Genomic DNA, 14,522 nt, shown 5'->3' on the forward strand with positions numbered 1-14,522 from the left:
TTATTTGACTATAATTTTCTTTTTTCTAAATTTATTTTTCTTAATTAACAACAAGATTACCCCTAAATGAATGTGATGTGTGATTATAAGACAATATATTCATTTTTAGCTTCTAGTGAAATTTTAATGCCAACTATAATGTAGATTGCTCTTTATTTATACTTTGTCTTCCTATAACTTGAATAGTAATCTGAGGTATACATGCATCAATACATATTTATAACATGTCAATTGCTATACTTTATTGAACCTAGACCATTAATCTTGTGAGACAGAAGCTTTCAATCAAACTTCTATTACAAGTGTTCATCTTCACAAAATGCAATTTAATAATTGCCGTGTTCTTCCCAATCTTAGTTTGAGACAACTCATATAAAGGAACATATACAACAAACCAAACATAATTATAAGTATCTCAATCATCTAAATTATAATAAAAGAAATATAAAAAATATATACATTCAATGGGATAGCTCTCATTTTATTCCTAAGAGTCCTTCATCTGGTAATTCAAAAAGAGGAGCAATTGTTTTAGGAGCTCATCATTCATGCCCACTCTAATCAAGGATGAAATGTATTTCAAGAGGAAAGTTTGCCTTGTTCAAATTCGGTCCATCAACTATAATCAACCAGGCATATATATCATTAGATTGCCATTTGTTCATCAATCCATTAAATATGAACTGGTCTATAAAATAAACTCAAATCAGTTTAAATTTCTTAGCAAAATTATCTTATAAAGCAAAAATCACAACATACCCTCTAGTTTGGATTCAAATCGAACAAAATTGACGTCGCCTACTCTTTTGAATTCATCCAACATCATATTCGGGGTCGAAAAATTTAAAGTGGGTAATTCACTCTCAGCCCACAAACGAACCTCATAAAGCTAGAAAATGAGCAACAGGAGGAACATAAGAAGCTCCCTCCTGGGGGAACCCAATCATCTTATTTTCTATCATAATTTTAATCTTCCCACCATTTCTCTTTTAGTTTTGCATTATCTGAATATTTTTTAAAATAGTTTGGCTTTCACAATCATAACATTCTCATTAGGAGTGAATTCCATCGCTTACAAGCAAGGAAAATGAAGGCAAGAAACAGAAGAAGAGAAAAGATATCAGGGATGATGGAATCGTAAAACTCTCTGACATCCTCTTTATAGAAGCGTAGGCGTCATAAAACTCTCTGAAATTCTCTTTATAGACAGGGAGGTCATAACGTTATCAATATGTCCTGTCAACATATTTATCATCAAATTAAACAAAAGTATTATTCTATTGTTCTTTTGATGGATTCCTGCCAAAGAGATAGTAAAATTGAGAAATTCAATTTGTGCAACATAACCTCATTAAATCGAGTTCAACTTTTCGACGCCTAAATGATCAAATAGATTGAAAAGATTGAATTCACCCTAGCAAGTCAAATTGACTTTGTTAATGCACCTAATGATCAAATAGATTGAAAAGACACACGTAACACACTTTTAAGTACTTTGTTACTTAGTTTATTCTGTAGTTTAGTCCATATATTGCATGATATACTTTCTATTTCTTGAGTCAGGAGGGCACTTCAGTGAATTTTTCCAAAAAATATTCTTGGAAGTGCCAATCCGCTTAATGATCATGCCATTAAGAGCAATAAGACACTAAGGACGTTTTGGCTACCCACTTTGGTCTCTTTCTCTTCACTCATCCTCTTCTCACACAGCTCTTTCCTAAGAAGCATAACCCACAGACATATTAAGATCCAATAATATATATAATATGGGACAATCAACAAAGTGTTCTCATAAATGGTTACTTTAGGAGTTGTTTGGTAAACAAGCTTATCGGTGTACTATAAACAAATTGCATGAATTTAAAAGAAAAATTAAGGTTTGATTTTGAGTAAAATAAATGCATTGTGAATTATGATATATTTAGAGGGTGCTTGGCTACAAAGTCGGATTTACGTTAAGAACTATTTAACAAATTTAGATTTCAGGCAAGCTCGTGACAGAAGCGAAGATCGCAAACAACGACAACTTAAATCCATTAAACCACTCTCTTTGAGATTTGTTAAATTCGAATTTGCAGACGGAATGGTTGAAGAGAAGATTGAACATGAATAAATTCAGTTTAACAGAGAGTATTCATTTTTTTTATGTTTGGCTGGATTCAAGTTAAATTCATGACTAAATTCTGTTAAAAATGTGCTACCAAACACCCCCTAAACTTGAATAGATACATGTGTGCATAATCAAATTATGCAGCCTCATTTTTGAGTATATTGACCTGAACCGTGTATAAAAATATTACTAGCTCAACAAAAACTTTAATTTTTGCATACCGTTCAGTTCTTAACAATTTAGATATCTAACACCAAAACTTTAATTTTTACGTACATACCATCTTATTTATGCATCAAAACATGTATATTATTTGTAAAATGACCTTTTTCCTTATGGAATACATGACAAATAAATTTTTGCAGTCTTATATAACAAAACATCTTGTTTTTCTTCATGATGGCTTTCACCTTCTCTAAATGTTCATCGCTTAATTACAAACCCAAATAGGAAGGCAAAAAGTAATGGAAACCCAACAAGCACAACTACAACTACTCCCAAGATTTCATGTTTGAATCCAATATAGTTTCCCATGAAGTTAGAATCGGGAAATTCACATACCTCAAATTTATCATCCAAATCTATAAACTGCGAAGTTAGTTCTTCATATATAGTCCATGCAACTGAGCATGTCGTGGAATACCCTCTCCACAGAAGCATTTTCTGCCAAAAAAAAGAAAATATTGAGCTATGCATTTAGCCCCACATTTAGAAATTTGGATGATAAATTGGTATTGAATTTAATATCAGTTTAGTTGTTAGATATGTAAATACTTAGGAATTAAATGGTATATTTGTAAACTTTACTTTTTTTAATTTTAAGTTTTTTCAAGAATTAGGTGCAAATATTTAGAAATTGAGCTATGCATTTTGCCCCACATCCCACCATCAAGCAAAATTTGCATGCAAACTAGCATTTTGCATAATAAATTTCAGTTTTTCACAAATAAATCCTGGCGATTTCTTTGGAAAAAAAAATCACTCTGCATTTACACCACCTAGAAGTTGTACAGTATAAAATAGGTGGCCAAAATACCTAGAAGAGTTTTTTTTTTTTTTGTATATCATATAACCTTGGTCTCTTAACAAATATTATTAGCAGTGTTCTCTTGAAGAAACCATACATCCAATGCATTTGCAGAACTTTATTTCCATGGTGCATTCACATACATACCACACAATTCTTATGTATTTACATATCTAGCAACTAAACATTCATATTTACATGCATCTAACTCAAATCTTAAACATCACTTCAAAAATACCTACATACATACCACCCGAAACATTGATATTTACAAATTAATCATCTAGGTGATTTTTATCAACTACCGCAATGATATATTAATGCGTGCCACATTCAAACTATTGAGAATTTGATAAAAATAAAAAATACGGGTTGGGATTTTACCATGAATTTTGATATTTGAGTGAGAATTTGAAAAATGGATGAAAGAGGGTGGTTGATTTGTAAATAGCGAATTTCGGGTTGTTTGTATGTAATTGCCCCTTCTTTAAAAGTGAAATACACCCTTTTCATACATAGATTTTTTTTCCCAAGGCAGGTAAAAATGTAAAAATCAAACTTTAGCTATTTACATATGTAAATACATAAGACTTGTGTGACATGTACGTGTAAATTTCCCAAACTAAAGGAAGAAAATCAAAGACCAAGTTTATCAATGCAAATTTGTAATTTTTCTTTCGAAATGGCTGAAGTCATTTAATGGAATAATTAATGCAAATATGATAATAAAATATTGCTTAAATCTGATAAAAGCAAAAAATCAACCTCATGAGAATGAAATTACCATCCATAGCTTGGAAAATGCCTTTGAAATCGAACATTTTATAAGGCAAAAGCAGGTTCAATGCTTCTACAAATATAGTAATGGCTGCATTGCCGTAGTATCCCCTGTTAATCTACAAGCCTTTATTTGGATGCCACACCACCTCAAGAGAAGAAACAGAGTATTTGTCTGCTTATATGCGGATCATACTACCCATTGACACATCAAAACGTTAAATACAGCCCGAAGCTATGTGAAAAGAAGAGGTATTTACAGAAGTACAACACAATTCCTATATATTTCATATCTAACACTTAAACTTTAATATTTACAATGAAAAGTAATGATAGAATTGGCACCTCTTTAAGCCAAAAGCATAAATGCTTCAAAGACGCCAGAAGACAAACTCATATATGCTACATTTAAAACATTTGGAGACTCCTTCCAACTATTACAGTTCAACGCAAAACCAAAAGTAGTTGAGGGAAAAAAAAAAGGGCATGGACATTCATACTACCCAATTCCTATGTGTTTACTTATCGAACGCTAAAACATTATTTTCTACATTTATGACACTCAAATCTTTCATACCTCTATATCTTTTGACAGACGTATGCATTGCAAAATCAACTGCTAACATAAATCATTTGGTTACAAGTAATCATAACACAGTAGATTAAAACAATGTTCAAAATACATTATGAACTCAAAATACAACATAGCATACATCATATATCAGTATATATTCATAAAACAAAAATAATGTGTTTAATCATTACAAACAAACAAAAATAAATCCTAATTGAAAGTGCGTCACAAAAACACTTGATAAACTGCTTTCGCATCCACCTGTCCTCTTCTCTATTGATTTTGACAGAAATGAGAGAATCAATGTTATGTTTTTAAATAAGTTATCATAAATGGTGCTAAAAAAACTTCAAGTTAGCAAACTTTTCAAGCAGTATTTGAATTAAGAACTTCTAAATCTTCAAACTAATAATGTGTTTGAGATGGCTGATGCTTGCCGTCATTAAAAATACATACAGAAGAATGAAAAATACATGCTTTCGGGTTCTCCATAAAAATATGATCATGATCCCATCAATTCCTTCTTATGAATTCCAAACTCTGTTGTGAAGCATCAATTGGTGTTGAAAATGGGAAGAATAATCTCTCAAAGCCAATGAGACTTGGCGAGTGACTGAAAGTCATCAGAAATTGAAGCAGTAGATGATGTTAATTTGAGAACGAGTAGGATGAAACATAGATGAGGATTTCTCTAGCAAGGCTCTATTGCATTATGATGAGAAATATGATAAATTTCACTCGATGAAAATATATGATCATGCTGCTAGCAAACCATAGAGTCCAAAATATAAACAAATGATACACAGCATCAGCACACTTATTTTACTAGTGGTTCAATCAAAAAAATGTATTAGACAAAGTTGCTAAAACACGATATTCACATGCTTTTTCATTTGAGGAGATATAAGAGATTATAGCAACAAGGCACCACAAATTAATGAGGTTAAAACATGAACTGTGTTAGAAATAAATTTGTAAGTACATAAGAATGAGGTGGTAAATATGTAAACGCACCTTTGGTAAAAAATCGAAGTCTAGCTGTTGGATATGTAAAAATACAAGTATTAGAGAAAAAAACCGCGCTCCTTATTGACTAATAAAAAATTAAAGTCTAAAAGAAGAAACTCTATACAAACTAATCTAAAGTCAGCAAACCTCAAAACGAATAATTAATAAAATCTAATAACAATTTAATGAGAACATATTTGTTAAGAGAAATGAAAAAAATGTCTTTCATTCAAACCTGCATTTGCAGGTAACATCTAAAAATTGTTTATCATAGCAAGAAATCCATGAACGACTAAAATTAAAATATAAAACAAGAAAAATATGATGCTGGAAAAAATTCCTATGGCCACACAAACAATCCTTGGCAAAACTCTAGCACATGTGACTACCTCTTTGCGGATGAAGCCTTGGTAGAGAAAAAACTCATCCGAGATGAAGCTGATGCCCTAGATGGTGTCTATAAAGATGAAGAAGAAAGAGGAGAAACAATCTATTAATCTTTTCTATATTGTTCTGTTGATTACAGGTACATTCATAAACAACGGAGTGGCATACTTTTAAATAGCCACAAGGCTACAAATGACATTACATAGGTAAGTAATTAAATATGAAAGCTTTAGATAGTAATAACCCTATTCATCTTTTCATACGAGAGGCGGAGCAAGGAGAGAGCAGGAGTCGTGATGATCTAAAGCAGAGGAACAAGGATATCAACAAGAGCTGAGATGATCTTTCTCATGTTTATTGATGAATCTTGATAGTGTCACAGTCGAGGTAGAGCAGAGTTGGAGGCAAACCAGAGCTCAGGGCAAGCTCCTTTGGCTTGGAGGTAAGGCAGAGGCAGATGGGAGATCTTTCAAATTCACGTTGGAAAGGAGTCTTTCGAGCTTGGACACCATTAGAGAGGAGCTACAAGCCTGTCCGCCTGCAAATTTTTTGAGGGAGACGCCAGGATTCTTGTGGGAGCGAGCAGAGCTTGTCCCAAGAAATGATAAATGCAGTCTAGTGTTCTTCCTTTTCGCTCGATTTGTGGGAACTCATTTTACACATGAAATCAACATATCCTGAAGTGTAAAGGAATATTACATTTCCAAAACATTATTCATATTACATTTTAAGCCAATACGTTTGAACTAAATGTCATTATTCGCTTGAGAAACATCGCACCAAAGAAATCTAGTCTATCTACATAATAGTTAATCATATTGAGCTTTTACCAAAAACTTTATGATCATATATATTTAGAAAACAACGGAACTGCATCTAATGTTTACCTTGATAGTGCTTGTCCCCTTTATCATTTATTTCATTTTACAACTTTTCATCAAGCGCAGATCAAAAGAATTCCCTGAGGACACCAAGACTTTGCAACACTGGAATACTCTGTTCGTTCCAGAAAAAATTCTCTGGATCCACCTTAGCCTTCACCTTCGCTAACCTCCAAAAATTTCCCTTAAAATACTTTGTCCCCCAAACTCTAGCCTCCCAATAACTCGTCACCCTCCCCTCCACATTCCTTCCCAGATCAATATCCTTATAATTATAATAAGCTGCCCTCGGCTTACTCGACACATAAGGTGTCATGAACTCATAAAACTTCCTCATCCATATCAAATGCTTCTCAGTCAAGCCTTCCTCTGTCTCAAACCATCTCATAAAATACTGCAAATTATAAATATTTCCCTTTCTGTGAGGAAAAGCTGTAGCATCCTCCTTGATCTCACTTATTCTCCCCCCCATAGGGTCAAGTATAAGCACCAACGGCTCATCATTAGCTTCTATCATAAACTTCCAAATCTCCTCTATCCTACCTTCTGCTATGGGGTGCTGAACAAAGTCTGATGTTCCCTTAAAAGAGCTATTAAACTCCGGCTTTCTGTCCAACATCATCTCCAATGTCTTCCCACTGCCGCTGTATAAGAATTGAACTGACTCAATCCAACTCATTTCAGTGCAGTCGGTGGTCTTCAAACCAAGCTCTGGAAAACTCCGCTTCGCTAAGGGGATTAACTCCTCCTGTCGGCCGAGGTAAAGTGAGTTAAAAGTAACTTGTATCGTTTTACTCCCATCCATGTCGGTGCTGGCTTGAGCTATCACGCGGATGTAGAGATTCACATCGAACTGGTGAGCCAGCTCCTGCCATCTCGCCACCACTTTTGTGGCGTTCTGTCTCAACGTCCTTCCTACGTTGAAAGCCGTCACGACTGGCGGGACGACTACGAGCTTGATTTTGAAAGCGATTATCACGCCGTATCCTGCGGAACCAGCGCCACGGATCGCCCAGAAGAGATCCTCTCCCATAGCCTTCCGATTGAACAAGCGGCCATTTACATCGACGAGCTGTGCGTCTATGATGTTGTCTACGGAGGCGCCATACTTCCGTGTTAATGTACCGATCCCGCCTGCGCTCAAATGACCGCCTACGCCAACAGTTGAGCAGAGGCCAGCTGGAAAGGCTAAAGTTTTGCTCTTTTTGGCTATGGCGTAGTATAGTTCGCCCAACGTAGCGCCGGCTTGAACCCAACCGGTCTTTGAGCTTGCGTCGATGGATATGGAGCGGAGACCGGAGAGGTCGAGGGATATGAAGGGAGTGGAGTCAGGGCCTTTGAAGGCGGAGTAAGACATGCCTTCATAGTCGTGGCCACCGCTGCGGGTGCGGAGACGGAGGCTGGCGGCGCGTGCACAGGTGATGGCAGCTTGGACTTGGGATGCGGTGGTGGCTGAGACGATGAGAGATGGTTTATAGGAGGATGGCGAGATGAGGAAGCGTTGGTTCTGGACGGAGGAGAGGAGGATGGAGTGGTAGGAAGTGGTGTTGGGGAAGGAGAGGGGATTTGAGTTATTGTTTTGATTGGTGAAGCATTGAATAAAGGATTGGATGGATGTGGTGGTAGTGGAAGAAACTGCAAGTAGGTTCGAGATCAGGATGAAGAGAACAGGGACCATGGTTTTTTCTTGGGGTAGTGAGCTTCAATGATGCATTCTGAGTATATTATATACATACATATATATATATATATATATATAATTTTATTTTTTTTTAATATTGCTTATTTCGCATTTAAATTTATCTTATTTACATTTACTGCAGCCAAACCTTAAACACTTGTTAAAAAATATACTTTGGTTGTAGGATTTTACCTAAACCCTCTCAAATGAAGTTGAAGGTCATGAATGATAAGCTATTCTTTTTGTTTTCTCACTATAAGAAACCTCGGAGAAGTGCCATAGAATTACAATACTTCTTAAATCTATTGATCAATGCTTATAGTGGGCTATTACCATTATCACTAAAGGCTCAAAATTTTTAAATAAAATAAAGTCATGTTGGATTAAAACAACACATATTAATTTACTATTTGAAATAAAGTTACTAACTATTCTTTATAATTATATGCCATATGCTTCATATATGAAAAAAAAAGGATAGACATACCATAGCTTGCTTTGTATGCGAGATTGGGCAATACATGTTAAATGCCTTTATAGGAGTTCTTAAGTAGATAAAGGGTCATCCATGATTTATACCACTTCTAATATTGTGAATTTGGTTCCTTTGTATCAAGTCCATCATTGTCCTATGTGCCACTTATCCTTGTTTGTTGATCTCAACTGTTTATATACAACAGTATAACAATGTGTGCAATTTATATTCTCCACCTATCTTTCCTACTTTGCAACAGCACCAAAAACTTGATCCTGAAGAAAATAAGAATTCTACCTTTTAATTTATATATATGTTGGGATATTACGCAAGTATATGTATCGTTATCAAGTAATATAGAACTGTTTTATTAAGCCTTGAATATCAAACCCACATGGATTGTTCACAATATGCATTTAGAACACTATAAATTATATTTCAAAAAGACAATTACTTAAACTAATACTTAAACTAAAGATATTATCACAGTAATTAAAGTTCAATTCTTTTTGGTATTTTTAATATTTTGACAAAACAATAACAACTTCTAAAGATAACTTTAGTTTTTGTAAGATACGAAGCACTGAATATAAAATATCTTTTTCCATATCATGAATCAGTAATAAGTATAAAAATTTTGTTGTGAAAGTATGCAAAATTGTGTTTTGTCAAATAGGAGCAAATTATTCTTTACCCTTATTAGAGATGCTATAAAGAATATTGGTTAATTTAAAGTTTGAATTGTTCTGAAGACCGGCTAGGCAGAGAAGATATCATCTCTCACTCTAGAGCTCCCTCAATTCCCTCCACCTGGGGCTAACATCACGTATCAAAACCTAAAACAATAAACCAAGTTGGGGGCTTTAACCTATCACTTTAATTCCTCTAACTCTATACCCTTCAACGATTATTTCCTTATTTATTGCACTCAATCATATGAATTACATTCACATTCATACAATCTCATGTGATTCTTTCTAATTGTTGACTGAGACAATACCATCCCGGTTCTTACATGTTTTCATAACAAATTTTAACTCCTCGATTGGTCAAATCAAGAAGTAAATGAAGTACATGGAGTTAAATCATCACAACTTCTTCCAACATTAAAGATCAATACTCTCCACAACTTCCATCTAATAGTTTATTTCTTTATCATTTTAAGGAAAAAGATAAATAAAACTACTCATAATTCATGGAGAAAACAAATCACGCTTTAGTTTAAAAGCAGAAATCATTGTCAAACTAATAAGAAATCTCCATTAAAACCAAATGTAGTAACAAAAAGATAGAAACTTATCTCAAATCCTCCACCAAACTCTTGAAGTTCTTTTGAATCTCTTCTCTTCTTACAATACTCTTAACTCTCAAAAACTAGAAACTAAAACTAAAATAACTATAGATATTGGCGTCTTACAGCCTCTCTCAGAAATCACAACAAAGAACCTAAAAGAAACACTTAAAAAGACTAGAAGCAGCCCTTGAGAAGTCTCAAACCTCTTTTTTTATAGTTTTCCAAGAGGTGTCTTGATATCTCTTCAAAATATATCCAAATTCAATGTATTCTCCAAAGGATGTCTCCTTTCACAAGTCTTTTAACCATATTTTCATATAGTGGTCATAACCACCCTCTTTAGCCAATAGGTGTCTCAAATGTCTCTTCGAAATTTGTTAAAATGAATTAACCCGTCAAGTAACTATCACTGGTGCTTAAGCACGGGGCCTTTGGCGTGTAGGCGCGGCCTTCTCAGTTTCACCGGCGCTTAGGCGCCAAAATACTTTGCACCATTTTTTTCATTTTTGCTCCATATTTAATCCTTTTTCACTCCTTTTGTCATTTTTCACCTTTTTAGCTGTACCTAAAGAAAAAACACACAAATATCTTTCATTAAAGCACAATATCTCAAAAATAAGTATAAAAATACTATATATTTTAGGCGTATCATTTGTCATCTTGAAACTTATTGTGCCACATACAAAACTTTATTTATTCAACATCCCTTGCCCTCTATCATTGTTGTGCATAAAGCATAATTCTATAGGCTCCAAATTAATCATGCCCACTTATCTTTGTTTTTCATCTCGAAACATATGGTGCCACATATAAAACTTTGCCTATTCAGCACCCCCTTGCCCTCTACCATTGTTGCGCCTAAAGCTTAATTCTATAGGCTCCAAATTAATCATGGGTGATCATATAAAGTGGTGTGCATTATTCTTTGGAATGTGTCACTCTATCTGACTCTAATTAAATAATGACAATCTGACCTTCTATATGTTTGTTGAAGTAGACATATATGAAACTTGTGTCTATATCTAATGCTTGTATCAATACCATATAGAATATAATAAACTAAAATTAGTATGATGAAGGTGTGAAGAAATGAATAACATAGAGAGAATGTGTTATAAAAATTTGTCTCTGTAGTAGAGCATCAATCTCATCTCTATAAACCAGAACATGCATCATCGGCTACTCAAAAACTATGTGCTCATTCAACCTACAATATATTAATAAAGTTAATTTTTATTATTTTGATGCTCATAATTACAATAAAAATATGAGTGATATTTATAAGTACATGTATAACTGACACTTTTAACGATATTGTCTCATCGGTACAATACATGTAAGGTGGGTCGCTCAATGTGAAACCTTTCCCAACACTAGATCTATAGTATATGTGGAAAATCTATCATCTTCACTTGGTTAAGCTTTGTTGCTTCTTTCAATTCCCTATATAAATTTCCTAAGACTTTTGCTTTGATGGAGTACTAAGAAAATGTCTCTAAATCCTCCATGACAAATAAATTTTGGAGATGAATATTCGAGCTAGATGTATCTAGTATGAGAAATGAACAAAACATGAATATCATATATGATCACATAAGTTTGAGGAAAGTAACCTTAGGTAAGTTCATATAAGACTCTTTTATATGCCTAATATATCTATTTAAGAGGTAGGTGTTTGTGCTCGTGCTTGCCCTATACAAAAATTAAATCTCTATTTTGGATCATCAGGATGGTGGTACAAAATATTGGGAATATGATGGCCATCAAATAAATAATCACAACAATCAGGCTAAGACACACATATCTTTATGGCGCCAATCATAATGTGACCAATAAGCACATGAACATCAACTCAAACCATTAATAAATTATCCACATTTCTATAATAATGATAATCTCCCCAATTAATAAGTAAAATTTGTTGGTCTGAGGCAATTATTGCTCAACAAAATATGTATGGAGGTGTTATCAAACTTGATTTTTTGTAGATGCCAATCACACTCTAGGCCTACCTCCCTTACACTCTCTATAAAATGCAAGCAATAGGTCAACACATGTGATCTTATATGTTCATATAAAATGCAAGCAATATATGTGTGAATTCACCATCATATGATCTTATATGTTCATAAATCAATTGATTTTGCATGTGATGCCCTCTTCATCACTTACAACAATAGAAAATGGTGAATTCACCGAACTTAGATAGTCCACATTCACACATATATTCATAATTAAAATCAATCTGAATGATGTAAACACATATATGAGATATTGGTATTAAATAGATATGAATATCTCATTTAAGAAAAAGTAAGATCACTATTTGTTTGTAACACGGGTTAAAAAAAAAGAATAAGTGAACTATGCACTATCAAATTTCTACCCCATCTTGAGTTCCAAACTAAATTATTAATTATCATTCTCTGTCAAGTTATTTTTAAGATTTATAAAATTTTTCATAAAATACTTCTTTGTACATTCAGTTCTTTATTCTTGTTTATTATAAATGTTCAACAAACTTGTTTAATCTCTTTCATGCCTTCACTATACATTAAAAGAAAGATGTTTGATTCTCCTTCGAAGATAAATTAATTATCATATAATTTTACAATTATTAAAGAATGCATTCTAATTCTGATAAAATCGTAATCAAATATCATCTGAATCATGTTAGAATCATATTCAAACAAGGCTATAAGTATATTTAAAGAGGACTTGTTTGAACAAGGTGCTAATCATATGGTTTAAATCAACATAAAGAATGTTTCTAACAAGATTTGAGCATGTTCAAATTATGTTGGAACTATCTTTGATCATAATTTGAAAACTATTTGAAACACTCTTCTATCTAGCTCTACATTAGAGTACCATCAAAATGGCATAATTTTTGCTGCATGATAAAAACATTAGAAAAATTGAGCCCGTGTTTGTTGAAGTTGCATATAGACTAATTTTCCGATTGCACTTCACTTGTACAATTGTCTTACCTTACTAAGCAAAGAAATCTTGAATGAAAGACAATGAAAGCAATGAGGAAAGCCAAAGAGTGGAAGGATAGAACATCCTTCTTCCTTAACAAGTGAAATATAAGTATATCAAGTTTTGTCCAAAACAAACTTTCGGGTTTATTTCCTTGAAATAAATAAACATAGAGCATATTTCTCCAAATACTATCATTATGTTGCAAACAAAGTCATATTTCTCTTGGAGACTTCTCATGGGCTTTATTTGGATGAAAAACTCCAGTGTTTGAGCATTTCCCTCCCCAAAGCCAATGATAGGTTACTTCAGTGACCTTCCTCCCCCAAGTTTCTGCAATTATCATAATTTAAAATTTTATTCAGAAATTACTTACACAGATCTGAAGATATAGAACTAATCAAAACAATGAAAAGTATTTTTATAATTCATATATAAAAAATAATCTACTTATTAAAATATCATTTGAATTAATATTCAAAGAGTTTCAACTAAATATTTAAAAATTGAAACTCTTTCATGCGAGATGTTTTCATCATCATTCAAAATATATAAGAAAATGTTAATTCATCTCATCCAATAAATTATGTCCATCGAACGCACCACATGTTCAATATTTATTAATTAAATGATAGAAAGTTATACGATTTTGTATTTATTAAAAACCAAATAATGCAACATGCACATCGAACGCACCACATGTTCAATATTTTATAGCCAAACTCATCTGTCAAAATTTAAAATTGATCTTTAAGAATTGGATGTATTAACTCATCCAATTATAAAATTGCAATAAATGTAAAAAACTATTTATAGTAAGTACGATTCAAGCGGTGTGTCAGGTGACAAGTGGTATCAGAACAGATTACTGTCTGCCGGGTGTGCCGACTTTCCATGGTCCAGTGGGACCCACGGTGGAGCCGATCCGTGAGGAGGGCATCACGTGATTGGGTGGAGGAGAATGTCATGGACAAAAAGTCCCACATCGGTTAGGTGTAGGATCGAAGAGCAATATTTAAGTTCTATGTTGCCCACCTCTCTTAAGAGCTCTTTTGGGAGGTGACAGGTCGCTGCTAAAGTTTCGTGCCAAAAAAATTATATAGGTGTTGTTTGATCGGCAAAATTTTTATATATATATCTATTACTCAAATAGGCTGGAGGCTATGTGTCGAACCCCTAAACACTCTCATGTGTCTAACCACTCGGTCCCACATTGCAAGGCAGCTGCACTCAAGCGGGATCGAACATGTGATCTCAAGGAACTAATGCTAGACTGCACTGCCAAAGAGTCGCAACGAGGGGGGATATATATATAATGGTGGTACA

The 14,522-nt window shown here is 33.6% G+C and overlaps 1 protein-coding gene across 5 annotated transcripts; it reads right to left on the reverse strand.

Annotated features, from left to right (window-relative positions):
• Window positions 1–2,440: 2,440 nt before the first annotated feature.
• Window positions 2,441–8,465, reverse strand: LOC110039251 (berberine bridge enzyme-like 8). 5 transcript variants are annotated; one of them, XM_020744248.1, is made up of 4 exons: window positions 6,771–8,465; window positions 4,945–5,101; window positions 3,922–4,109; window positions 2,441–2,773 (listed from the first exon to the last, which is right to left on the reverse strand). In XM_020744248.1, exon 1 carries the CDS (start codon window positions 8,440–8,442, stop codon window positions 6,832–6,834), a length of 1,611 nt encoding a protein of 536 aa, XP_020599907.1. In that variant the 5' UTR covers window positions 8,443–8,465; the 3' UTR covers window positions 2,441–2,773; window positions 3,922–4,109; window positions 4,945–5,101; window positions 6,771–6,831. The 5 variants fall into 5 exon arrangements, with proteins under 5 accessions (XP_020599907.1, XP_020599906.1, XP_020599908.1 ...); XM_020744247.1 differs by lacking the exon at window positions 4,945–5,101; XM_020744249.1 differs by lacking the exon at window positions 4,945–5,101 and having other exon boundaries at window positions 3,903–4,109.
• Window positions 8,466–14,522: the final 6,057 nt, after the last annotated feature.

Source organism: Phalaenopsis equestris, unplaced genomic scaffold, assembly GCF_001263595.1.
Source record: "Phalaenopsis equestris unplaced genomic scaffold, ASM126359v1 Scaffold235930, whole genome shotgun sequence".
Lineage (NCBI taxonomy): Eukaryota > Viridiplantae > Streptophyta > Magnoliopsida > Asparagales > Orchidaceae > Phalaenopsis > Phalaenopsis equestris.

Bases quoted from the DNA above. Each gene is read 5' to 3' on its own strand.
- LOC110039251 (XM_020744247.1), bottom strand. From the start codon at position 8,442: ATGGTCCCTGTTCTCTTCATCCTGATCTCGAACCTACTTGCAGTTTCT.